The 27629-nt window shown below is 44.1% G+C and overlaps 1 protein-coding gene across 1 annotated transcript in view; it reads left to right on the top strand.

The window, feature by feature from the left end:
• Positions 1-16533: 16533 nt before the first annotated feature.
• PDLIM4 (PDZ and LIM domain 4) overlaps positions 16534-27629 on the top strand; it is a 42557-nt gene continuing 31461 nt past the window's right edge. Inside the window, exon 1 of the mRNA XM_058848931.1 lies at positions 16534-16724. Coding sequence (XP_058704914.1) covers positions 16632-16724 — 93 coding nt within the window. The 5' untranslated portion in view covers positions 16534-16631. The remainder of the gene's footprint in view (positions 16725-27629) is intronic.

Genomic DNA, 27629 nt, shown 5'->3' on the forward strand with positions numbered 1-27629 from the left:
GACAAAGGCCTGGAGTGACAGAATGTTGCATTGTATTAAGACACATGGTATATTCCTGGGGCTCTTCCCACTCACCCCAGCCCTTTGATTCTTCCCTATTCCCTGCCCTCCCTACCCCCTTCCCCTCGGTTCAAAAGCCACCGTGGGACATGATTATTCCTCTTTTCCTGCCCTGGGATTAAAGCTGGGACTCCATCCCACCAGGAGAGAGCCTCCTTGTATCCCTAGTCCTTGCTATATTAACTCCCCTCTTCTCTGGACTGCGGCTGGGCAGATGCAGGGGAGCAGGGGGATTTTAAAATAGCAACAGAACAAGGGGGAATGGCTTCAAACTGATGGAGGTTGGCTTTAGATTGGATATTAGAAAGAAATTCCTACCTGTGAGGTTGTTGAAGCACTGTCACAGGTTGCCCAGAGAATCTGTGGCTGTCCCATCCCTGGAAGTGTTCTAGGCCAGATTCTAGGGCTTGGAGCAACCCGGTATCTAGTGGAAGGTGTCCCTGCCCATAGCAGGGGGCTTGGATTGAGATGATCTCTAAGGTCTCTTCCAACTCAAATCATTCCTTTATCAAGAGGAAGTCACATGTCCCACAGTGAGAGGGAGGAGAAGGCAGGGCAAAAGGCTGTGACATCCCTGCACAACCATCGGCACTGGGTACAACACAGAGCAGCCTGACTGCATGGAGCTCTTTGTACAAGGGGATGTTTGCAGCAGAGCCAGAAAACTCCCTTTGACAAGGATGCTAACCCTAGAGCAGAGTGGTGACAAGAGAGGATGTGTTGCCTGCTCTTTCATGACAAGCAGCTGAGGCTCCCTGCACCTCTGCCCTCCTCAACCCATCCTGTCCCCATTGGTGCACCCACTGGACTCCTTTTAAGAACCTGCTTGTTTTCTATGCAGATGGACACTTTCTTTGATGGTGGTCCCTGTCTGGGTCTGTCCTCTCTGCCATGTCTGAGTTCTGGGTGAAATGGAATCCTGTGTTGTCTGTGCCAGTAAAAATCCACATTTAAGAACCACCTCTGATTTCCTCAAAGAAATAATTAGCAGTGAGTCACTGTGTGGGGCCAGCAGTGAGCTGAGACAAATTGGCAAAGCTTCACTAACTGAGGTACTCTCCAGACTAAAGCAAACAAAGAGGCTGAGTGACTGACTGATTCCACGGGCACTTTCCAGCCACAGGGAAGCGCAGACTGCTCTGCTCCTCAGGATTCAGCAGCTGAGATCAGCACTGCTGGATCCAGCCTCCTAGTGCTGTTCTTCCAAGCCAGGACTCACAGCTGCCACCACCGTGAAGGTGGTGATAGGAATCTGGGGGTTCTGGCTAAAATGCCACCATGCATTTCATGCTGGGACACAGCAATTCAAACAGCTGGAAGGGGAGGGCAGCAGCTGAAAATAAACGGTATTTAGCCAGGGTGGGCACAGCCCAGTACAACCAAGTGAGGTAAACATGAAGCATCTCTTCAACATTTAATTGGCAGGATTCCTAATAAACAACTCCAATGGCAACCTGAACTTGTATTTTGCTGTAAAAACAGCCTCTGATACCCAAAATGCTGCAGTCTGACATTAATAATGTCCTTTTTGGCTACAGTCATACACAAAAGAGGCAAAAATTTTGCTGGTTAGGCTCAAGGAATGAATAAATAAAGGACAAATCCTTATGATCCTCTGAGTCTATTTCAACAGTAAAAAAAATACATCCAAGCTGAAGATACATTCATTTAAATGAAACATTTCTATGAATTTATTAGAAACTCAGATTCTGTAGAACATTGCTGTTGTCTTGAATTTAATTCCAACTGTAGATTTAGTACTCAAACACAAGTTAATTAAGATTGGTTGGGTTCAACTCAAAATACATGATACACTGAGATTTGTGTAACTTGTTTCTTAACAGAATCAAATTCTTTTTTCTAGTCAGGTAGTTATTAATAGTAGCACTATACTAACAGTGTAAACCAGCATACATACATTTGTGAGCACCTGGTCCTAGAGCAAAAAACCAAAAAGCCTCAAGCTAAAAAATAAAAAACCCTAATATTTTTTTTCCTTGGCAATCACAGCAAGTGGAATATATGATTCTTTCCACATTAAGGAAAAGGTTTCCTCAGGGCTATCCTGAAGTGAACTCAATTTAGGGCCCCAGCACAGCCCCAGCAAGTTAAAAGCCATCTTTCCACTAACTTTGGTGGGAACCAAAGATTTGTGAATATAATGTTGGCACATCTTTAACAACATAGGTATTCAGTACAGAGTTCTTTAGGGAGCAATCTGTTCATTTAATGCAGCAGAAATACAGCACTGCATGTTAGTTATTGTCCGTGAAGAGAAGCAGGTGCTCCTAATGTGACTTCCAGACACTGAAGGAAATGGAGACCCTGCACAGCCTGTTAGTTCTGCAAGCAAGCTTTGTGTTGAAAACATCCATAGCAGCCTGCTTGATTCTCTGTGTGCTTTGGAAATGCCCAGCTGGGAGATCACGGAGCAGCAAGAGGAGTTGCCAGCCTCTCCAGGCACATTCCCTTGGGCTGACTCCTGCTGTTCCTCCCAAAGTGGTGCTGGCTCCCCAGGGCACCGCTGCCACTGGACACAGGGAGCAGGAAGGATGGGTTTCTATGAATTCACGAGATTGCAATTTGAAAGACGTGGACCATGCTTTTGCCCCAAAGGCCTCTTTCAGGTCATTTCATTTCTAAGCGTCTCAGCTTTGTAATCTGGAAAACAGCTCTTCTTTCTCTCCATCTCATAAGTTTTCCAGTCTCCATCTGTTGGCTCTGGAGTCATGAGGAAGTGGGACATACAAGTTCCTGCCTGGGGCTAGGTCTGTCATCTTTCCTAGCTTGAATTACTTCCAGGAGGGCAGAAGAAAAGCCAGGACTGCAAGCTAGCTCAAAGGGACACACCAGGGTCCACAGAGCTGCCCCAGTAACAAAACACTCCACCATTAGCCCCACAGATGGCCAATCATTGAATCATAGAATGGTTTGGGATGGAAGAGATATTAAAAATCATGTAGTTCCAATTCCCTGCCATGGGCAGGTTGCCCTAACCAAGGCCACCCAACTGGTCTTGAACAGTACCAACAATGGGGAAGCCACAACTTATCTGGGCAATCTGTGCCAGCGATTCACTGCTATCACAGGGAAGAATTTCTTCCTAATGTCAAATCTAAAACTCTTCTTTTTAATTTTAAACCACTTCCTTCTGTCTTATCACTATCTGCCTCGGTAAAACATTCCCTCTTTTCAATGGACACCCTTAAAGTGTAAGTAAGGCTGCAATGAGTTTCCCTAGAGCCTCTTCTTCTCCAAGCTGAATAACCCTGACTCTCTCAGTCATAGAAAGAACTATTGCCACAAAAAAAAAATCCTTACACTAAAAGCCTCAAACCAGAGTATCTCATTCCCATCCACCATATGATTTTATTTACCATATGATTTATTATTTATTATGATCACAGTTTATGATATAGTTGTGTTTTGCTTCTGGATGAGATAAAGCACTATTCTCAAAGCACATGCATTTGCACTCACCCAGAAATATTACAGGCATTTACACATCCAGCTGTACTGTGGGATGGAGCATGGGGCCTATCTGGCTGAAAAAGGCCCATGGAAATTAGGACTAAACATGTGCTGTGGCATGAGAGTGACGCATTCCTGACAGAATTGGGGTTTGGTGCCTGTACGGGATATACCATTACACCATGCCAGGAAGTGTGTGCTGTGCCTGCACGGGGTGGACACTGCATGAACACACACAGCATCACCAAGCTGCTAATGCCCTGCATGAAGATAATCCAGGGCTGAGGGTCCAGAGAGACAGGAATGTGGGAGTGGGGCTGGCCTCTGTGATAATATCTGCTCAGTGGTGGTGTTACGGGGGAATTTACTTCCAGTCAATGCAAAACAAATGGGGTGGTTTTATATGTCACATAATACTGGGCTACAAAAAGCAAAACAAGGCCAGGAACTTCATTATGCTGAGAAACATCCCTGTTTCTTCAGAAACCAAATATACTTTGCTTTCAGTGACTATAAAGCAAATGCCTGGGAAATATCACAAGCAATCCATTATTGCTCCTGGCTTGCTCCAAAAGCCACACTGACGGAAATGCTCACGTGGGTTGGATTGGAGCCAATACAAAGTCTTTAGGGGCCTCTCAGAGTATTCAGCAAAAGTAAACCCCATTTAGGCTCCAGCCTCTCTCAGAAAATTCATTGTCAGACACTCCCAATGGGCCAGAAATGTCTTTTTTACACCCCAAAATTATTTGGGGGCATCCTTGCAGGATGTATCACCTGGAACTCGTGTCTGTCTGTGAACATCCACCTAAAATGTCCTGTTGCTTTTAGTGAGTGAGTCAGCAGAGAAGGGACCGTGTTTTCAACAAGGACATCATCAATAAAGCATCACAGAAGTGTCCCCATGCATGACAGGGCACAGCTCTTTGTTAAGTCCCCAGGCTGACTCTGGCTCACAGCACATCAGGAATTGACTATGTTTTATACATCAATAAGCATCAATAGGAAACTTTTTTTTTTTTTTTTTTTTTAAGAGTACTTAGGAAGAGCAAGCTTTCCATGCTGGGGAGATTTAGAAAACCATTGGGCAGACTATTCTAGGCACACAACTTCACACTTCTGTTCTCCCATGGTGATGGGTGCCAGCAGCCAAAGGTTGAGGCACCTGCATTTCCTACTGACACGCCACCCAGGAATGCAAAGGAAGTGCCTGGGAAGGGCGGTGGAAGAGAAATAGATTTCTTTATAAACTAACACACCTCAAATGAATGTTCAAAGGAAATTACTTTAACTTCTTGCCTAGAAAGCTTTGGTGAATGTGATTTGGTTGCCTATGAGAGGGAAAAACAGAAGACAGACAAAAACCTTCCTAATAACACTAATAGTGGAGTTAGTGCTGGGAGTGGGAGCTGGGAGAAGGGAAGATTTCTAGATTTCTAGCTACAAAGAATCACAGAGTCATGGAATGGTTTGGGTGTGAAGGAACATTAATGTTCCTCATTATTCATTGTTCAACATCTCAGTCTGATTCCCTGCCACAAGCAGGGACATCTTCCACTAAATCAGGTTGCTCCAAGCCCCATCCAACACTAGAACATGAAAATACATGGGGCAAATTGTTAGCTGGCACAAATCAGCAGAGATGAATACACTGGACACAACTATGCAGGATGACACCAGCCAGGGATCCAGCCTTGCCAATCAGCTGCCAATGAGGAGGATTACAGAAAAAAGGCTTCTAAAAGCATGAATAATAAATTTGCCACCTGGGTATAATTTGTGGATTTTGGTATTTGTTTAGGTCATCACATATTTCTTCTCAAATGAAGCGGTTAAAAAGTAGCTTAATATTCTGTCTAACACCAAACAACTCCATAAATAGAGATACATTAGCAGGAGTTCAGTTTAAACCAGAATCAGGCTTTGTGTTTTGTTTGGGTTCTGTGCCCTGTCTTCTCTTTCACTTGGGTGTGATTAATTCAGCAGCCAAAAGCCTCTTCTTGATATCCTGCCTCAAACCTAGGCTCAGACATGACAGGGTGTTCAATTTTGTCTCTTTTTAGTTTTTTACAGTGAGCAATCAAATCTGATGAGCTAACAGGAACCTTACATCATTACAGAGGAGAAAACTCTCTGTGGGGCTAAAAATACTACATTTGGTTGTCCAAAAGGAAAGAAAAAAGTGTGCTTTCCTCAGCATGTTGTAACTGTTGAGTTGGATACCAGCTGTAAGGGCCTCTTACTCATTAATTCTGTCTTCATAGTCACAGAAATACAGAAAAGACCTAAAAAGCTGCATCACTCATTCAGCAAAGAATATTTTCCTGACAGCACTGTCCAAATTTCTTTTGGCAAGTATGGCAAAGGGACTTCCCCTATTTCCATTGTCAAATGCCTCACAGGAGCAGAAGCTCTTGGGGATTTTTTCCTGTGGTATCTATTGTTGTCAGCTGGATTTCATCCCTGCCTGACATCATGGAGACGGTGCGTGCAGCCCTGGGGTCAGTGGGAGTGGTGGGATGGAGGCTGCGGGCTGGCTGGGGACAAGCTGCCAACAAATCATTTCCAAGTGAGTCATCAGCAGTTGATGCTCAGCGACTGCAGATGCAAAGAAACACATCTAATCTGTTAACTCAGCTATGTCCTTGCTCCATCCTAGCTTCAGTTTACGAACCACCAAGATGCTTGAGCTTTCTATAGCATTTCAAGAGCATTATACATCTCTCCCTCATAGAATCATGGAATGTTTTGGGTTGGAAGGCACCTTTAAAGCATATCTAGTCCAATGTCTTGCCATATGCAGGCAAGCCTTCTTCTAGATCAGCTTACTCCAAGCCACATCCAACCTGGCCTGGAACACTTTCAGGGATCAGGCATCCACAGCTTCTTTGGGAAACCTGTGACAGGGCCTCAGCACCCTCATGGGGAAGAATTTCTGCCCCATACCTAATTGAAACTGACCTTGTCTTGGGATGATTCATGTGGCTGCAGTATGGCTAGCCCATGGCTTCCTGGGGAGAAGAGCAGGTAAGGGGCTAGAGCCATGCCTCCAGCACTAACTCAGCAATTTCACTTCCTCTGCAAAGTGTGCTCAATTCTGTCCTCAATTATTTTTTTCAGTCTCCTTTAGAAGAACAATAGTACACCTATTTGAAAAAATTTACCAAAGCACAACTTGAATAATACCTGGGGGCCCATAAAATTTTCCTTGAACACATGTTTAAACTATTCATGCTTCTCCTGAGACATTCTGAACAGGCACAACTGACTCCACATCCATGAAAACAGAAAAGTAAATGTCCACCTGTGCCAAGTATTTGTATTCTCTCTCCCTAGGCAGTGACACTAATGGTTTTAAAAGTAGTGCTGAAATGGAGATATTGAGGGAAGAAGTGAAAGGTTTTGGGGTGAACTAAAGAAAAACAATGGCTCTTAGGCTGGGCGAGGTTTTCCTGGGAACAGGCAAGCTGGGGCCATGGCACAGGGCTGCACAGCAGAGCACCCTCAGGCCAAGCTCAGCAGAACCATCCACAGATTGATGTTGGGGTTGCTGAGATTAAACTGAGTTTTAGAGCACTGTGAAGATTTAAAGCCAACTTAAAAAAAAAAAAACCACAAACATATTAAGTCTTTAAAGAATCATGGAAGAATTAAAAAAGCTGAATGATTCACCCTTCCTGCTCATTTTATGAGCATCAGATTGCTAGGTTCTGTTTGATCTTGTGACACCTCACCTTGCATGCCTAAACATTCATAAAATACCCTATTCTTTGGCACCCAAGATGAACAGATGAACAAATGAAATATCTTTGATAGAATATCATTAGCTCTTACTGCTAACTGGTGGTGTATCCAGTTGGACCTCAGGACAACTGGTAGGACAGAAGAGGATCCTCAGTCCCTTGTTTTTCAGACACATCCATCATTTGCTTAAACCACAGGAGAGTGAACTACGAGATTTGGTACAATTTCTAGCATGACTGTCTTGGAATTGGTTATTTAACCATTTGATGTGACAGTCTCATTTATTTGTTAAACATCTTTTATTCTGTGTGTGAGGACAAATTTGGAGCTAATGTTTGCTGAAGGCTCTTAAGCCCCTTGGTTAGAGAAGCAGATGGGAGCTATTTTCTTAATAACAAATTAAAGTACAGACATATATTCATTACCATTGTGTAATACTATGCTTGAAGCAGACAAACAGTTCAATGTTAATAACATTTGCTTTTCATGCTCCTTGGATTTTAAGTGATTTTTATTATTTTGTCAGACATAAGGCATTTTATTCCATAGTCAGGTCATACCCTTTCCGAAGAAAAGCAGAAAAAGGCTGAAGAACATAAGGCACTGCGTGCATTAAAAAGGAAACAGTGACACTTTTTTAGGTGGAATCCCTGGTGATCCTAATACCCACTGGACACTTGGAATAATGGCCAAACTGCTCATTGAATCAGCATTTCCACCATCACTGGTGGGATCTTTTCTATTGACATCACTGAATCTTGGATCAAAGTTTTCAATGCTGCTAGATAAGGTTTTGTGCAATATCACCAAACAGCCTTGCAGGTTCTTAAATTTATCATTTAGGTTATTTAAGCTCCAAGGGCAAATCCTACTCCAGATCATGACCACAGTTCTCTCAGCCTAAATGAATTCACCAGATGGAGCTGAAGGCAGAGCTTTGGCAGCTGAGGCAATTTCTGAGTAACCAATTTTGTTTCCTCCACTTCCTTGCACTCAAGTGAATGTCAGACCTATTTCTCTGAGTAATGACAAATCCTTCAAAATACTTTAAAGGTTTATTTCAGGCTCAGCTTTTCCACAACCCAGTAACTGGATGCTTGGAATGAGGGGTAAAAGAAAATTAAATTAACATTTGTGCAGCATCAGTTTCTTCAAGGAACATGCTCCAGAAGATATCCTGGGGCAATGTTCTGGAGAGAGCAGAGGAGCATCTTCAGCAGCAGGAGACTGCAGCTGATCCACCACAAAATTAATGTATTAAGAACCTAATAAAGCCAAGGAAAGATGTGCTTGAACTTCTCTGAACAGGGATGATGATGCGTCTTGTCCTTTGACTGCAGCCACCACGCTCTCAGTCTCAGCCTAGACTGTGTCCATGTAACCACAATTTCAGTCCCCAGCATGAATTCCCTGTGACAAGACCTGCCAAATCTAATCTCACTTGACAGAAACCTATCTGTGCAACCGGCCGAGCAGGTACAGGAGGGGTGCTGAGGAACCAGAGTCCCTTCATTGCCCACACAGCTCCATCTGCAAAGGATGAGCATGTACACCCTGAAACAACAACATGGGGGAAATCCAGACTGCTCAGACCTGGGGAAACAGGTAGGGAGCTGTGGGTGGGTGGAGGGCCTGACAGATGAAAGGAGTAGTGATGGATGGTGTTGTAGCAACAGTCACTGCAAAGGCAGAAAAGGAAACAAAAGAAACAGGATATGACTCTTTAAGGAGGCTGATATGTTACATTCCTGCAAGCATTTATGAATTTCTACTTATGTGCTAGAACATAAATATTGGCAATTACTTTGGGATTTTTTTGCCTATTCAGTAAAGTCACTGCCTGTGTTCAGGGTTTGGAATTTGTGCTGTTATATTTGTGAAATTTGCGTGCGCAAGTGCAAACTTCAGAAATATTAAGAGTGAACTAAGACAAGACAGAGTTACAACAATCTTTAAAAATCTATTGGCATGTTATTTGTCTGCTTTTGGCCTTGGTGCCCAGGAGATTCTCTCCCAGAAATGGCAGGATTTGGACACCAAAGCACCTTAATCCTGGCCTGCAAGCCCTAGTAGTGAGATGAAGGCTTAGTCTATTTGTTTCTTTACAGTAACCAAAAAAATACAGAGTAAGCTAAAGCCTATGACATCAGGAAGGAGTTTCTTCATTTTGTATTATTGAGTTTCTTCATTTCTTGCTCATGGATGATGAATGCTTAATCTTCTGTCCAATGTGAGCACCTCATAGCATTTTGCCTCAAAGTTCAAGCACAATATTTTTCAAAAGATTCTTGGAAATCCTCCTCTGATGAACTGATGAATTCAGGAAATTGGGAGAGTTCAAACCATTAATCATAGCTCTCTCCTCTGAGATAAACAGTCCCAAATATGCACTGCATTTTCCATATCCTTCTAGGGGATGTTCTCTTCAGTCCTGAAGATGTCACATAAATGTGCATTAGTAAATAGAACCTGTGGTGTGAGGAGATGCCTTGGGCATCTAGAGACACTTCTGCAAAAGTCCTGGAAGTGATGAAGAACAGCCTGAGTGGAGAGAGAAAGTATCTCTTCCAGGAGCTGAGCTGAGCTGTGTGCCTCACATCCTGTTCTCACACCCTGAACTATTCTACCAGCATTGCTTTGCCCTTACCATGCAGTTTACACTTTGCAGAGCACAGCCTCTTACACTAGATGAGGACTGATCCCTCAGGATTCTCCCCAGGTAGCATATGGAACATCCTCAGCACAGCAGGAATGTGGCGAGACATGGGGCGAGACAGCAGCTGATGGATCGGGCTAAATGAATTCTGGCAGAACATACTGGGATAAGATATCGCAAAACTTATCCCCTCTTTCTTAGCATACTGTTTGTCCCTCTGTCCCTATCAGTTTAAGGCTGAAATGAATGGGAAAACTTCTGTGAAATCCATCTACAGGAATCTCTGTGACCACTGAATCTTAATACTGCCATCTGTGGAATTCAGCTTTTCAAAAAGAGTTAGTTTGTTGTACTTATCTCTGAATGATAAAAGGCAAACTATCCTTGACCTGCATAAATTGGGAACATTCACCTTAATTCTCTTCAGTTGTGTGCATTCTGGAGCCACACAACACCTGAAAAAGGATTCATCACTGTAAACAGAGTCAAGAGTGAGGGTGATAAATGTTGAAACCCCCAGAAAAGGCTGGGGAGCTCTTCTGCTGGATAGGTACAATTGCTTGGATTCTACTGTGTGAAAGAAAAATGTGCCAAATCTGTTTGCAGAATATAGCAACAAGTGACATCTGTTATGATTTCACAAGAGTAAAACCAACAAAATCTCAGTGTTTAGCTGTTCAGTGAAGTGACTCACATTAGACAAGAGGTTTTGACTTTGTTCTCCCAGACACCATATCTGATGGGAAATCAATCCGTTTAATTCCATAATGGGAACAATTAGCCTTGAAGAAAAAGCAGATCACTTGTAATCTCATCTTCTGCTTGCAATGTTAGCCAATATTTCTTTTGATTTTCTCAACTGCTCCTCATTGGTCACAGTGGCATGGCTGTGAAAAGGTTACAGCTTGTGCAGGGCAAGAGCCAGGGTTAATTCAGCCCTTGTTGTCAGCAGCAGCTGAACCCGCTGGAAGGAGGTCATACCCATTCCAAGCAAACAGACCAGCTTCTTCCATCTGGCCCATATATTCTGGGCTTGCAGCTACACAGGCAAGATGAAAACGTGTGGCAGCAGTGAGTGTGGCAGGGCAGCAGGACAGTCCCCACCTGCCTGCTCTGTGCTGCCCAGCCCATCACAGCATTAGTCTCAGGCTGGGGATTAAGATGAGGAAGGTCAGATGTGACCTAACAGGCACTTGCTCATCTGTTTGCTCTGACTTCTGAGATGGAAAGTGAGACTGAGAATAGGGTGAACATGGAACCATTTCATTGTCCAGCAAAACTACTAAGAAGGGAATATAACTATTTTTAAAAAATGTATTGTTTGTAACATTTTGAATGAGTTGTGAGCTTTCTGTGAGCTCTGATGTCAGTCTTGTCCTTGTTCACAGCCTTCTGCAGAGCTGCTGTTATCAAGGACAGGTTACTGTTGAGCTCCAATGTCAGCTGGCAGTACTGTGTCATCACTTCCTGGTGGTCCCTTGGGAAATCCATACACATCTCTTTTCTTGTGTTCACTCTTATCTTGTGTTTGGTCTGCAGCATTTGGGAGGTAGGGATTTATCCTTGCTGCTTAGTGGATTGTAAAACCCCAGTGTATGAAGTTCTGGTAGATGACTGGTAGCCTAATGAGCAAGATTTAGAATAACTTAGAATAAAAGTAGTCTCATGAATATTTGCCAGAATAGAAGAATAAACCGCATTTTGTGTCAGACCCTGCTGCATTTTACCCTCTGAACACATCTTACAAAAGCAAAGGATTTGCCTTTGTCACTTTTGTGACTCTGCTCCTGCTGCTCAGTGTTGTTAATCAAAGATGAATCTGACCATGCACAGTAAAGTTTCTTAGTTTTTATAAACTCATAGAATGTGTTGGGTTGGAAGAGACCTTAAAGGTCATCTTGATCCAACACCCTGCCATGGCCAGGGACACCTTCCACTACCCCAGGTTGCTTCAAGCCGCATCCAACCTGGTCTTGAACACTTCCAGGGATGGGGCAGCCACAGCTTCTCTGGGCAACCTGTGCCAGGCACCTCACCACTCTCACAGAGAAGAATTTCTTCCTAATATCTAACCTAAACCCATTCTCTCTCAGTTCTTCTCCATAATAATCCCTTAAGTCTCCAAAGCCTTGGGAGACAGCTGGATTCTTCACCTAAACATGATTACAGAGAAGAAATTCCACTGAAGGAATGAGATTTCTTTCATTATCCTAATGGTTTCTATCACAGCTGGATTTTTCTCTGTGGGATGCTTAGTTCCATGAGATGAACTTCTTAGAAATGATTTAGACAAACAAATGAATTAAACAGAATTCAGAATGACAGTTCCCCACACTTGGGTGTCTGCCAAGGAACTTGCAAAAGCCAAAATAATAACTCAGACCTGAGAGATCCTGCAAAGCCTATAAATTAAGTAATCCTTTTGAAAGCTAAAGCTAAAGCTGCCATAGGGTTAAGATTTGCCTGTACATAATCCAAGTAAGAAGTTTCAAATTTAACTGTTCACAGGATATTAAGGTTTTGGATTTTTTTTTTAATTTTTTTTTAAACCATTAAGTAAAGGAAAAAACTGGAACCCTTGAGAATCTGTTGTATGTGAGTCCTCTTAGGATAGGAAGGCACCAGAAAGGACTCATTCAGGCAATGGAAATGGAAATTAAGATGAAAAAATTAAGGATTGCTGATTATTGTAAGAAAGGAAAAGAAATTGTACTCTGAGAAACAGTGACTACTGGGAGGGCAAATTGCACAAATGCCATGAAACATTGCTTGGAGTTTTTTACTCCCCAAGGACTTTGAATGCATGTCATCAGCATCACTTTCAGGGACCTTTTCCAATGAAAAATATGAAAAGGAGTAACCAGCATTAAAAAATACAAATGATCATTCACAACAAATGATTTTCAAACACAAACCATGAGCCTCTTGACACACAATTTTAACAGGAGGGTGGCTGTTGGTAGGGCAATCCAAAACAGCAAGTTTGGTGCTTAAATCTACTTTTAAATCATAGAAACACAGAATGGTTTGAGTTGAAAGGGTTCTTAAAACTCATTCCAATCCCCTGTCATGGGTACCTTCCACCAGACCAGGTTGCTCCAAGACCTTTCCCACCTGGCCTTGAATACTTCCAGGGATGGATAACTCATGACTAACTTCAGCCACTGAAATGGCTCTAAGCAGACACAGCCAGAGCCAGATGACAATTTGTACAAGCAAGAAAATCTCCTGACCTAGAGAATCAAGCCATAATAATGTTTTAAATCACTCTCATATAGACAGATGTTCAAAAAAAAGGCATTGAAGGGTCATTATCAGGACTCTCAGATAAACACAGACCTCTGCTAAATATTGTGAGGGTGGCAGACGGAAAATGTTCATTCAAAAAGGGACACAAAGATCCATAGTTTACCCAGTCAGTCTGTGATAACAAAGGAAGGAAACCAAGAGTGTCACCGGTGGCAAAGTAGAGCCTGAATAGAATAGTCAAAAAAGAAACAAAAAGGTGATAAGGCTTTGGGGTGGAAAATACTGGAAAAAAATATCAAGGAAAATATCAGAGAGGGGAAAGATAAAGTGAATGGAGTGATGAGATTGAATTCATGAACATGTTTGACCTCCCTTTGAATAATGTGTGGTCTTTGTCAGAGCTCACTGTACGGTTTCAGCACTCAGCTGAAGAATGAGCACACTGGCAGCACAGTATTTCAGCTGGATGTCAAGGCTTGCTCCCACAGCAAGGTTCAGCTGCTGATGGTCCTGTTAATTTCTCAGCCAGAAGCAGAATTCCAATTAGTTTTTGGAAATGACCTAAAATAAAATTGAAAAATTCTCACTGTGCAACCTGTTCTAGAGGAATATGTCCCTGCCAGTGGTGGCTGGAATAAGTTGATCTTTAAGGTCCCACCCAACCTAAGCCATTCTGTGATTTTATGATTCTATCAAAGACAAAAACAGAAATTTATGAGCCTACTTTAGGTGGTTGAAGTGAGAGCTGACTGGGTCCTTTGTAGACTGCAGAGTCATGTTTGCTTTGCTCAAATAAAGTACATGTGAAAAGGTATGGAAGCAGCTGAGAGAACATGGGGCACCTGTGAACCATGGACCTCTTTAGCTCATGTTCTCACTCCCTGCATCCTGGGGAACAATATCTATGACAGAGGGGTGCAAAATTAGTTTCTGATAAAGTTCTGAATCCTGAGAGCTGTTCTATATGTGAACACTTTCCATCAAGAACAATTCAAATGCATATAGTTTTATTCACAGTAAAACTGCCTCTACTTCACACAGTGTAGCATATTCTGGAATATAATCTTATTTAGAATAAACACACCCACAAATATATAACAATTTGGCTAATTTTATTCTACTTGGGTTAAGTTTTAGATGAGCCATCAGTTCTGCAAGGAGTGATCTGGGCTGAGCAGTCAGAAAGCCTTGAAGAGAAAGTGCCTTGAAGAAAGAGCCAGCAGTCTCCTTCCTGCTTTTGAAATGAATACTGCAATAGAGGGGATTTCTGTGTTTTGATCATCTATTGCCTCTGCCAGCAAATTACTTCAAGCCCCTGAGGCTTTGCTGCACAGCGGAGCTGCCCTTCACAGCAGAGTGCAGTTCAGAACCCAGCCAGGGAATGGAGCTCCAGTGAATGGCAGTGGGAAACATTTGGCTCTACAGAACTGTGGGTTTCATTTTCTTCTCTTCTTTTTTTTCCATATCTCTGGTTTATTGTTGCTACTTAGTGCCTTTCACAGAAAGAACTTTTTCTTTTCCCTCCTAACAGGGAAGGAGATGCTGATGCTGACACACTGCATTTGTGCACATTTTTAACTCTGTCCTTCAGCAAATCCTCTTCATCACTGAACAGCGAGAGCAGGAGAGGTGGGACATCAACCAGTCCTCCAGCTCTCTGCGAGAGGAATTTTGCTGTTTGCCTGGGTGGATTTTCTAACACAAGCAAGGAAACCTCAGACCAGCCTACTCCCAGGCTTCTGCAAGCTGGGTGATATCATGCAGGAATAAGGAGGTATGATTCATCACCCAGACAAAAGTCAGCCTGTGTAGCCTCTGTTGGTGAAGGCAGGCGCTTGTGAAGAACAAAGAGTAAGGGAAAGCTCTGCTGGTATTGGCTGCAGCTGGACCTCTCCTCTGCAGGCACCTTTCTAGCAAAGCAAACCAAGTTTATTGTGTTTCAGGTTCTTGACACAGCATGTAGACTGTACTCATGCTGCTATATCCCAAACCACAGGACATCCCAGAAGCCTATTTAAAAGTCATAGCTCTGACCACTGTCCCAGAACAAAGCCCAATAAATGGGCACAGCAATGAGCCAGTCACACAAACCTTCCTGTGTCACAAGCAAAGAGCCTTTGCAGCAAATGGTGCATAAATCAAACTTCCAGAAACGAGGCAGCGAGAAGGTGTTCAATGAAACTGGATTTTTTAAACAATGAATCCTTTTTTAGGTCCTTTTTTTTTTTTTCCAAGCAGGATATTCTGGTCCAGCCCTTTCCAGGAAGAAAAATAAATTTTACAGAAATTTTGAGATTTTTTTCTCAGCTTCTGAAGGGCATGCTGAGCAGCTCTGCTGACCACCCACCCCACCTCCAACCCACCACTGTTTCTGTAAACCATCACATTAAATACTCACTGGCAGCATGGACATCTCCATGGTGTCCAACAATCACTGATTCAGCTGTACCTCCAGGAAACTGAGATCCTTTGCATTGCTGGGTGCTGGTGCAGAGACCCCTGCAAGGAGTCCTGCCAATGTTGGGGTACAATGGCCATGAAGATGCTCTGAGGGTTGGAGTACCTCTGCTGTGGGGACAGACTGATACACCTGGGAGTGTTCTGCCTGAACAAGACAAGGCTCTGGAGAAAATAAGAGCCTCTTCCAGTTCCTTAAAGGGGCTCCAAGAGAGCTGGAGAGGGATTTGGAACATGAGCCTGGAGAGACAGAGTAAGGGGGAATGGCTTCAAACTCACAGAGGGCAGAGGTAGATTGGAAGAAATTCCTCCCTGTGAGGGTAGTGAGGCACTGGCACAGATTTCCCAGAGAAGCCGTGGCTGTCCCGTCCTTGGAAGTGTTCAAGGCCAGGTCGGATGGGGCTTGGAGCAACCTGGGATAGTGGAAAGTATCCCTGGCCATGGCAGGGGTTTGGATTGTGATGACAATTTCAGGTCCATCCCAAATGAAACCATTCTGTGATTCTGTGATTATTTTCTTGGAAGTTTATCTTTCGCCCAAGTGATGACCATGAAATATTCACAAACTGCTTTAAACGAAATCTGATTATTTTCTTGAACTTTTTTCTCATTCAGGAGACTTATTGTAATGAATAAAACACTCACAACCAAACATTTACTGACCTATTGCATCATTTTCCTTCCACTGCAGAGGATGAACGTGCAGTGAGGGAGGCTTTGAGCACACCATATGCTTTACTCCTAGTAAAGTACTGTAACTTTACCACTGCGAGTAGTCCCTCCGAAACTCCCTTATAAAAGGATTCCGGGGGAAATGCGCGCTGAATCCCCCCCAAGGCCAGCCGGCCGGGCGGGTCCCTCCTCGTGGGCAGGCCCTGCGGGCGGGGCTCGCCGGGGAGGCGGGATCGCTCCGTCCCGGCCCTCAGGAGCTGCGGCGGGGGATCGGCAGCCGGAGCTGCCGCAGTCTGCGGGCAGAGAGCGCCCCGCCGCTGCTATGTCCCACTCGGTGGTCCTGCGTGGCCCTTCGCCGTGGGGTTTTCGCTTGGTGGGCGGTAAAGATTTCAGCGCCCCGCTGACCATCTCCAGGGTGAGCTCGGAGGGGGAGCGGAGCGGGGAGCGGCCGCAGGTGATGGGCGGCGGGGCGGGTGGCACCCGGAGTCGGGCGGGCTCCACCCGGGCCCAGCAGCTTGTGGCTCTTGGGCTCTTCGGAGCTCCAAATTATTCTATATGCACTCAAATAAGTGCTCCCTTGTGAACTTTGCACTGTTTCAGCCGATTTTCCCAGTGTTACAGCATTCTCCTTTTTTTTTTTGTTCTTTTTTTTTTCTTTTTTTTGGGGGAGGGTGGGGGGGGATGTTAATTCATAAGGATCTGCTTTCAAAGTTTTTAGTGTTCACATGGTTTGGATTCGTGCCCTGGAGTGAGTTCACAGGCTGTTGAGGTTTTTAAAGAAGGTATGAGTTAACTCAGCAAGAAGTTTCTCCATGCAGGCTGCAGAGTTCTGGGGTCTCTATGGGCTGGTAATAATTACTTTGTAAGTGTACTCGCACTTGTGTTTGACCTCACAAATACGTATTCTGGAAAATTCTTTGCTAAGACGCCGCAGATAGTTTGAAATAGGCTTTGTGTGTGGATGTATGTGGAAACAAGCCATCCCCCGTTGAGGAAGGATCGCGGCGAGGCGGTGTGATGGATGAGGTGCTGTATGTGAGCTGGGCACTCTCCCGTGGGCACTGTTTCCATCGCCCCGGGAAAGAGTGGGGTGCCCTAAGCTGCTCTGCCTTCCCCGCATGTCGGGATGTGTGGGATTGCCGAGCTCCCCAGGGCAGCTGCTGCTGAATTTCTGGAACAAACACTGAGTGCATTTGAAAGGAGCTGTAACTTAAAAAATACTGTTGTAACGCACACAAGCTGTTTGCCGTTTTTTCATTCATCTGCGAAAGCTGTGACAGAAAAGAGAAAACGCATATCCTGAGTTTCAGAAAAATGACTATAGAAGAGAGCGTATTTTAAAGAGAATTCGTTTAAGTTCAAACATGTCTATTGCATGGCTTTGTCTCTGTTTTTACTTTGGACTGTCCCTTTCCAAGTGCTCCAGTGAGGGCTGCTTTGGAGGAGGATCAGGAGGGGATGGATGGAGGAGAGGGAAGGCCAGGGAGGCGCAGGTGGGGCTGGCTGTGCTGTACTTGGGGCAGGTGTCCACATGCAGCTGGGGGGCTGTGCTGTGAGAGGGGACACTCGGCTTTTGGGGTTCAGCCTGAACCTCCTGGACATGGAGAGTTCTATTTCTCCCCTGGTAACCTGAGTTGTATCAAAAATCACTTCCCGGCAGTTGTAGAAATGTTCTTGTCATGGAAGTGAACAGCTGAATTTAGTGGAGGGAGCCAATTTTCTTGTTACTTTGAAAAAAAACCCCAAAAACTGGTTTAATATTAAACAAGGAAAATCTAAGTCTGCTTTTGCCTAGATAAGCAGCTTGCTAAATTTCTTGTTTGATTCAGCAAAGCTGGGAGGTGTGAGAAGGATGATTCTCCTCAGGCCAGTCTTGCAGTCTTGCTGTGGATCACTAGGAGTTGTAACACAAGAAGCAGATGTAGGGTGTTACTCCATTTGGCAGCCTTTTAAATTGGATCCTTTTTAAATTCTGCTCCCACTGAAGAGTGTGCTGATGCTCTGATGTGCTGTAATCTAACAGCTGCTCCCAGAGGGTGGTAAACAAATCACTAGGATGTAAATATAGATGTAGGGTGCTCTGCTTGGGCTCTAGTACCTGAACACAAGAAAAGATCTCACTTGCTTTGCAAATAGTACCTGAAAATATTAAAGCTGGGGAAGAATTATCTTCTGCTGCAGCTCCTGGCCGTGGGGATGCAGGAAGGGGCTGCTGGAAGGCTCCCTGGGGAGCCTGGGCTTTGCTTGTTGGTGGGTCTGTGCAACCTTGCTACTGTGCAGAGGACTGATCATGGTTGTTGTGGTGCCATATTCCCCTTTATTCTGTGACTGTCCAGGAAATCTGTTCTTTCTGGCTTGAAATGTGGGCAAAGAGGCTGGGGGCTTCCTGTCTCCAGGAATGAGAAGCCTCCATCCCCTTTGCTCAGCCTGGCTCATGGTGGGAGGGAGACTCTTGCTAATTGTGGAGGCTTTTGGCTGACTACTGCTTCCTTCAAAGTGCCTTTCTTCTTTAATTTCAATTTTATTTGTTTTATACTAAAATGCCATTAAATTACAAACATCTTTGGAAAAACAGAAATTCTGCCGGGAGGCAGGACCACAGTCTCGGAATCCCACACCCAGCTGTGGGCCTGGAAGATGCCAACATGTTCTGGATGTGCTAGGCTGCCTGAGGGATGTGGGATTGCTGCATCCCACTGCTTGGCCCAAAGGGGGCTGAGGATCAACATGTCACAAGGTGTTTGGGCTGTACAGCTCTGCAAGCATCCTACCTGGACTGGTTATATTGGGAAATCAGGTTGCAGTTTGGGATTTGCGGCATCCAAGGCCACCCACATTCAGCTCTTGGTGCTGGAGGCTGGAAATAATGGAGCAGCTGGAAATAATGAGAGGCACTGCCAGGGTGAGCTGAGGAAGAGGCACAGTGATGTAGGGCAGAGAGGTGTCAGGCAGGAGGCAAAGCTGAAGGTGGTCCACAAAAGTGTCTTGTGATAATATTGTCAAGAGATAAATGACAATATATGGATTTGGTAGCATGGAACATGACAATGACCCTGTCCTGCTTTAGGATGGAATTTACCTCGCTCACAAAGGTTTACTTTGGCCTTTAGCCCCTGTGAGGTGGCTGTGTCTCTGCAGGTGCTGATGGTATTCAGTCTATCCCTTGCAGCTGTCTCAAATAGGCTCATGACATTAAGCAATGGTCTTTTTTTCTTGAAAACAGGTCACTTCCCTCTGGGATTTGATCAGTCTTAAGTGACAAGGGGTAAAGATCTGATTGCTCTGCTGAGCAGCTTATGTTAAACTCTGCCCTGGAGAGGCCAGGGTTCCAGGTGGGATGTTGAGTTCCTTAGTATTGAAGATAAATGCAGATCCAGAAGGCCATGCTTAGGGCATCTCTCTCATGCAGTCACATGAAAAGTTAGGTGTGCTATAGCTACCCTTTCATCCCCTGTTTCTTGTATATTCAGGAGGAACCATTTAGCAGGACTGGAGTTTGCTGGGCTGGTTTGAGGGCATGCAGCCCTGGGGAGCGATACTGGTGTGTTGTTAGCACAGTGCTGACACTGCTGATTTATAGCACCAGGCTACGCTCTTGGAGGGAAACACAGTTTGTTTTATACCCACTGTTACAGTGAGCTAACACTAAGTATAGGACATCACATCATTAATGGTTACTCCTCCTAAGTATATTTATAGGGGTAGGAGATGATCTGAAAGATCTGCTTCAAGTTGGCCTTGGTGACTTGATAGAAAGTGATTTTAAGACTTAATTAAATTTCTGGTAGCTGGCAGCTGATTTCCTTGGTTGAGCAGGCTAATGCTGTGTTTGCCCTCTGTGGGGAAGGGGGTTCCCTGTGGCTCTTACTCCAGTGATAACATTCCTTTTGACCAGCAGCCATGGCTCAGGAACAGGAATGGAATAACTCATTTGGCTGTTCTCAGTGCTGTGCTTGTAACCACATCAGTGAGTGCTGTGGTTCTGTGTAGGATCACAATTGATCTACCCCTTGCCTGGGATTAAAAGATGATCAGTCATTAGCATAACTAGAGGAGGTGAATGCATTTAGTCACTTGAACTTGCTTGCCCTGCTCCTGGAGTAGCTGATGTCATCATCTGCCCCGTTCTGCCAGTGTTAATCCATGCACTTGCTGTTTTTGAAGTCATAGATCAATTATATGGCTAAACAGATAAATGGCAAATGGACCAATTCCAGTATTTTTTGAATGAGATTTTAATAAATTTTTCCTTTATCTGCTGGCTTCAACATTAGTTTACCTGCTGGTCTCTAGTGTAGCAGCAAAATGCAGTTCTCAGCATTGACTTGGAACTGTGGCACAAGAAGGATGAGAAATAATTGGTCTGCAATCCATTATCCAGGTATTGTTTGAGTTAAGGTTGACTTTTAAACTACTTTTAAACTTAAGCAGCTTTCACATTTGAGCAGAGACATGTCCTGTTAAAGGTTAGGATACTTGAGAAAGAATTCTGCTGAGGAAGGAATTCCAGTAAAAGTGATTTTGTTGACTCTGTCAAGGCAGCTGGCAAATGCCCAAGTCTATGCTGTGATCCTGTGTGAATGCAGAGAGAACCCACTCAGTGGAGTAATACCTGGGGAGGCCTGTGAGGTTTTTTCTTGTGGGGGTGGGGATGGCTGAGCAGAAGGGGCTCCCAAGAGCTAGAGCTGGGAGTAACAGGTTTGGTTACCCCAGGAACTCCACATATGTTGGTGTAGAAGGCAAGGATCAGAGACAGCAGCAAAAGGAACAGGAATTTTGTCTCCATTTGAGACCAGTTAGAAGGGCTTTGATTTTCGTAAGGTTTTTTTGGTTTCATGTAATTTTTATGTATTTGATAGTTCATTAGATGGAATTTATGGACTCTCTGTTCAGAGCTCCCAAATGGACTGAAGAAGCCACTCTGTGTTGCTGAATCCCAAAACTATGACCCCACCTGATTTCTGCTGATTTTTGGTGGGTTTGCTGCCTGTGTAGAGCTGAGTGATGAAAGCTGTCCCTCAGTTGCTTGCAGAGCAGTGTTGTCACAGTATTTCAAGTGGGATGATTTTTTTATGTGGAAGGAAATACTTTTTCCTTGTCAGTTTTTGTTTTTCTCATCATTCCTATAAACTCAGGCGTGAGAAGTCTGGGTGGTTAAGTGTGAAGCTGTGCTGGTACAGAACAGTTCATCTGAGCTACAGATAAGAACTAACAGAAATATGTCACAAATGTATTTGCTGCTGAAGTGTTTCTATTGCTTTTTTGTTTAATAACTGAAAGAGAAGAATAAATGCTTGTGCTGGATCAGGAGACAGTAATGGTGGAACATGCTGGAATGAAAGCCTAATACTAATCACTGTAATTAAGCACACTGATAATCCCAAGTGGGAAAGCAGGTGGAAAGAATGATTCATGTAGATCCATTTAGGCAAGGTCTGACCTTGGGGCAAGTTAACAAAAGAAACCCAGCACACCCATGAAAACACATCAGGCCTCTGCCAGGCTGGACAAAGCAGTATAGGTTCAGTGTCCCTGGGTATTTGGGATTTGTGGATTTGAGGTTTTTCTTCCTTCCCCATTATTTTTGTTTGAAATGGTGGTGATGTCAGTTTTCCTTGAAGATTGAAAGATTGCCTGCTGGGACAGGTATTCAAAATTATTTTGTAGAAGTGTGCACCTAAATCCCACTTGATAAAGTGGGTTAAAGAGAATAGTTAAACAACAGACTTACTCAAACAGCCCTTACATATACCACCACGTGTAAGAAGCATACAGGGGGAAATACGTGCAATTATTCTTTTCTTCCTAAACTTTTTTTGCTATGTAACACATCAGATGGTTATAATCCTGGTCCTCCTGAAATTGGATAAATTCTTTAATTTTAATACAAATATGCCATTATGAATTGTGTGGAATTAATGCAGATCAATTCAATTTAATTTCATTTTTGGTAGCTTGGAGATTAAATACATGTCACAGAGAATCCTAGAAGGAACAATATAATATTTCTAACTGAATTTGTTGTCTGATTTCTGCACTCTCAAAATGCCTTGACTTATGGTTCTCAGATACCCAAATACTTAGTAAAAACATTTTTTATTTTTTAAGTCATCTGTAACCACAGGTGCTAAAGCGTGAAAGAAAACAGTAGCTCTCTCAAGATCTAGCAGCGTTGATAGAAAAGGTTTAAACAAACACGTTCACAGAAAAATACTCTGCTGGATTTGTTATCAGTGCCAGAGGTGTGCCAGAGCAAACCCCATATCTCACAGAGCTTGTTCATGTAGTGGGTTTGTACATAGCCCCTAACACCCCACTTGCCCCAGGCCCTGGTAGATAAGGTTGTGTTTGGTTTCTACTTCAGAATTTACACAAAAACTTCAAGCAAGCATGGGTTTCGCTATGTTACTTGAGCAACAGGGAAGATATCAGGCCACAGTGTGACTTTTGAGGAACTTTTACAGCCAGGAGAGGCCCAGAAGAAAGCTGTTTTCTCCCCACAGAGAACACAGCTGTATTTTAAAAAACAAAAAGTGCTGTTCAAGAGGATTTCAGCCTATGAGTTTTCCAGATACCATAAAGATGCCTCACAGCCACACTCAATCATTGACAACTGGAGCAGCTTGCATTCACACCCATTAAGCCTTAAGTAGTTTTACATGTTGTGTGGATTGATAGCAGATTATGTGGCAATGACATTTTACAGCCCAAGCTTCAGAAAGCAAAATATACCAGAATAAAGAAGATTATTTAAAGTTGTTATTCTTAATTATTAGATATGGGCAGTGCACAGTTAAAAGAGAAGCTATCTTGGACAGTTGACTCCAGGACTGGCTGATACCAACAGAGGAGATCATCAGCTGGGAGGTTTGCAGCATGCTGACACTGCTCTCAATGCTGTTGTTTACCATATGCAACAAAACACTTCAGAAACTTTGGCATATGTAAAGCTTCTGGCCCAAAAGACCAAGCCCTGCAAAATGCTTGACATTCACCATTAAACTGGGCGAAAGCATTTGTGTCACAGAGGCACAAATCTTTGCACTCTGTGATTAACACCTGAGTGTGCTGCAAAAATGAGACTTCAGGGATGCTCACCAACTGGATTAAACTTTTTCTGTTGAAGAATTTTTTTCTCTTTGGAGAGCACTCTGTGTACACTTTCCTTTTGATGGGAAGGACAGTGTCAGCCTGCCTTCCTGGCCAAGAGGCAGATGGTTTGGAAGGCAAACTCTTAACAATTTCTCCATGTGTTCTGCACAGCACTTAAGGCTTGCTCCTGAGAAGGGCTCAAGAAACCCTGCTGCTTGTTGAGGGGTGTCAGAGGGGGAAGACTTCACTGCAGACCTGGGTGCTAAACCTCTGAAGGCGATGAAGCAATTCTGGCCATAAACACTTTCTGTGATGCTGCTCAATCTGGTTTGTGCAGAGGTATGCAGCGGTGCAGTAGCTGAGGGACTACGGTGGTGCTCCAAGCACAACCACATCAAGGGCTCACTGCTGTCCCCAGGGTAGCTGTCCCTCCCTGGCCTTGCTCCCTAATAAGACAAAGTAAATATAAAGCAGATTTAAGTGTAGTAGCAGCCAGAATGCTGACTTGGGGGCTGTTCTGTGCAGTAAAGCAGCACAGAATCTTTAACTTGTTTTTCGAGGAAGGAGCAAGGGGCTCCTGACAGCCGTGACCATGAGCAGTGTGGGGAGTGCTGCTGGAGTTGTGTGCCCTTGGGCTGAGCAAGAGAGTTGTTGACAAAATATACCAGATGATCCTTGTGGATCTCTTCCTTGTTTTTCTCAATCCACATTTTGAGGTCTGCACGTGGGTTAGTGGCTGGTTGATCTAAAACACATGTCCAATTTCATTGATTCTCAGCCTCTTTGAACAGAGACCTCATACTTAGATCTGGGTTAGGATCTACACTATCAATCTGTTTCTAAATTTGGATTTGGATCCATTAGTACTTGAATTCAAAAGGATTTTTGAGTGTCTTGCCTTTTGTAATACTTGTACTCTGGTTCTTTTCCTTCTATTCTTTTTAAGCTTATTTTCTTCAGTAGTTAAATGAATTCAGATTGCATAAACAGTGTTCTTCATTTACTGGGCTGTGAGCTTATCTAAATACTGCCTTGATACATCAGACTTTATATAAGCAAGTAGAAAAATGCAAACAAATTGGCAAGGAACTCAAGGCAGGATGCTTTGAAAAGCTGAAGAGAATCCCTGGAAAGAATGATTAAAGGGTTTAGGGAATTCATTTTCATTAGTTAATTATTTGACTCTTGGCTCTTCCTGTTTTAAAACACGCAGCTAGTAAGATCATTCCCTACCCCATAGCATGGAGCTGACAGGCTTTGTTTAAAAGCTGAGAATTTTGTCACACTATCTTGAAAGCCTCTCGAAGACTTTAATCAGGCCCTTTTGATCACAGTTGCAGAACAGAAAATTCCCCAGCCTTGCCTACTACAAACTACCACTGATGTAAGAGAAGAGTTGTGTGGTCTGTGTGGGCTTGTTTGGGATTGCACCTTTTAACCCGTTAAATCCTGGCTTTGTTCACTGATGGGATGCATTAGAGTAGCACTTTTAATAAAAAGTGAAGATGTGGCAGAGATAAAGCTGCCTTCATTATGTAGATGGGAATGGCCAGAACAGGCACCTTCTGTTGATTTGGATAAAAAATTCTGTGAGAAAAAGAGTAACTTATTCTGGCTGTGCTGAGGCCAGTGCAGGCAGTGAGGAGCTGTATCCTTCATCCTTCAGTCCTGACACAGGTGACCTTAGAGGCAGGTTTCTGGGGAAAGAGTAGAAATAAAAAGGGATTAAGTTAATATTACAAATTAACCTTTTACTAAAGTATTGATTGTTTCAGCTTGTGGTGTTTGCCCAATTCTAAAGTTGGCTTGAGGAAAGCTGTTCCAGAGCAGAGCAGTCCCTGCGGTGGGCAGGGTTCCCATCCCTGTGAGGGCAGGGGATGCAGGCAGTAGGTATGGGGACTTTGCCCTGTTTTGAATGCTCTCCCAGCCCTGGCACCCTTCTGTGGCCAAGCTCCAGGGCAGAAGGTAGAACACTGTGTTTCAAGAACAAACTTCTCTTGATGCAAATAACCTTGCTTACTAATTACTAAATTAGACTGCACAGCTCCAACACCAACCAACTCTAGGTTAAGTGCAAGGCAGTTGCCCCAGTGTACTTTATTTTAATGGCAGCACTCAGTAAATCCAAGCAATGCTCCAGTAGCAACATAAGAGCACTGCTGCTGGCTTTGGGATAATCAATTTAATAGCATCAGAGTATCCACTTGGGTGGACAAGGGATCTGCTGGAGGGTAGTTGCCTTGGAGGAGAGTGGAGAGGTGGATGGTAATCCTGGAAAAACCAGTGGGGAATATGATTGGAAAAATTTATTTTTAAAAATTGGTTTTATTTATTGAGATAGAATTCCCTGGTGGATGATTTGGCAAAAGGCATAGTGTGGCACTGATGCTTGCAGTGCTGTCACTGAGCTTTCTGTGGTGACTGAAGAAGCAGAGAACAGTGAAAGAAGGGATGTTCACTGGGAGCTCTTTCTTTAAATTTGTCTTTTTCTTACTGGAGCAATAGAGGGGGTTGAGACAGGCACTAATACTGGACTCTGGTATTTTTCAAAGCACAGTGCTATGTGGAGGACATAGAAAGATGTCACAAATGAGACATATCCTGAGGGGATTAAGAAGCATAATATTCTTATTAGAAAACTGGGAAAAAAGTACATTATGGCTTCCTAGGGGAGCAAATCCCTGCAGGATGCACCTTCCAGAGGCGTGCTGTGTGGGGAGGAGCTGCTCTCTGGGATCTCAAGAGCCTGGAGCTGCTCCCCTGGGGCACGTGCTCTGCAAACACCCTCTTGTGCTCTGCTCTACAGTATCATTACTGGGTAAGTGGTTTGGTTTTTTTTAGTCTTTTCTGTTTATAAGCATTCTCAAGCATCTTTGTTTTTTGAGAGAGAGAAGTGAGGAAGCGGCTGCTTTTTTTTTTTGTGGAGAGGTTAAACTCAGACTGTTGTTCTTTATTTAATTTTGGGAGAGCAGTAAAGCTGGCAGGCATGCATGCTGCATTCTCAGGGCAGTGGCCGTGCTGTGCGTGCGCGGCTGCCTTGGGCAGAGAACACACCAGTGCTTCTATGGGCATAAAAGGAGCTGTGGAAACACAAGTGCTAGTGACTTCCCCAGCACTTGAATTGGTTCTGCACATATTTCATGCTTGGTTCCTTCCTGCTGAAAATATAGCGGTGTTTAGGTGATGTGAAGCACTGTGGGATCTGTTCAATCCTCTCATGAAGAGCTTCCCACCAGTTCACTGCAGCCCTGCCATGGTCCCTGATGACAGGTCCACTGCACTGGACCTATTCCTCTGAGTTGCTTTGCCACTCCTAGAAAACTTGGGGGACTGTCCTTAAGCTGAAGTAAGAAAGATTTAGATTAGATATGAGGAAGAAATTATTTCTGTGAGGGTGGTGAGGCATTGGCACAGGTTTCCCAGAGAAGCTGTGGCTGTTCCATCCCTGGAAGTGTGCAAGACAGGTGGAATGGACTTGGAGCAACTTGGTCTAGTGGAAGGTGTCCCTGGCTATGGCAGGGTGTAGGAGCAAATTATCTTTAGGGTCCCTTCCAACCCAAACTATTCAGTGATTCTATGAAACCATCAGCTCTTCCGGATTGCATGCCAGGCTGTGCCTCAGAACCTGCTGAGCACCAGGGATGGCACAAAGGAAGAGGCTAGATGGTACTTCTGGAGCAGGAAGTTGAGGAGAGATGGTCCTCTCCCCTTTCTGCATTACTGGCTTTGTCTGTGTTGGGCAACTTCACCCCAAGTCTCCATTAGCTGGCTTTTGATTTATGTTGTTGGTAGAATATTTTTGCCTGCAGGACAGCAGTAACCAGGAGTGTGAGTTAGCTGATGTCTGGGGGTTCACCTCAGTGCTGCTTCAGTGCTTCATGAAGTTATGTCTTTGGGAGCTCAGAGATTCCACAGGAGGTGGGATTCCTGTCTGATTGAAAAATAAAACCTTTTAGGGGAATTGTAATAAAAATATTTACATTTCTTTAAGCCTCCAGTGTTTGCTGTTGTTTTGGCTCTTGGTGCTGTACACTTGACTGCTCTGAAGGTATACTGAGGTTGCTGTCACCCCATGGCACAAGCAGAGGTCTTTGGGAGCTGCATGGCCTCACAGGGATGATGTGAGGGCTTAGGCCACCCCATCCACCCACAGAATTCCCCACCTGAAACACCAACATTTGTGTGGGGCCCTGCTGCGCTGGTGGCTACCAGGGTGTGAGGGACTGGG

The sequence above is a fragment of the Poecile atricapillus genome, chromosome 13 (assembly GCF_030490865.1).
Source record: "Poecile atricapillus isolate bPoeAtr1 chromosome 13, bPoeAtr1.hap1, whole genome shotgun sequence".
NCBI classification, from domain to species: Eukaryota; Metazoa; Chordata; class Aves; order Passeriformes; family Paridae; genus Poecile; species Poecile atricapillus.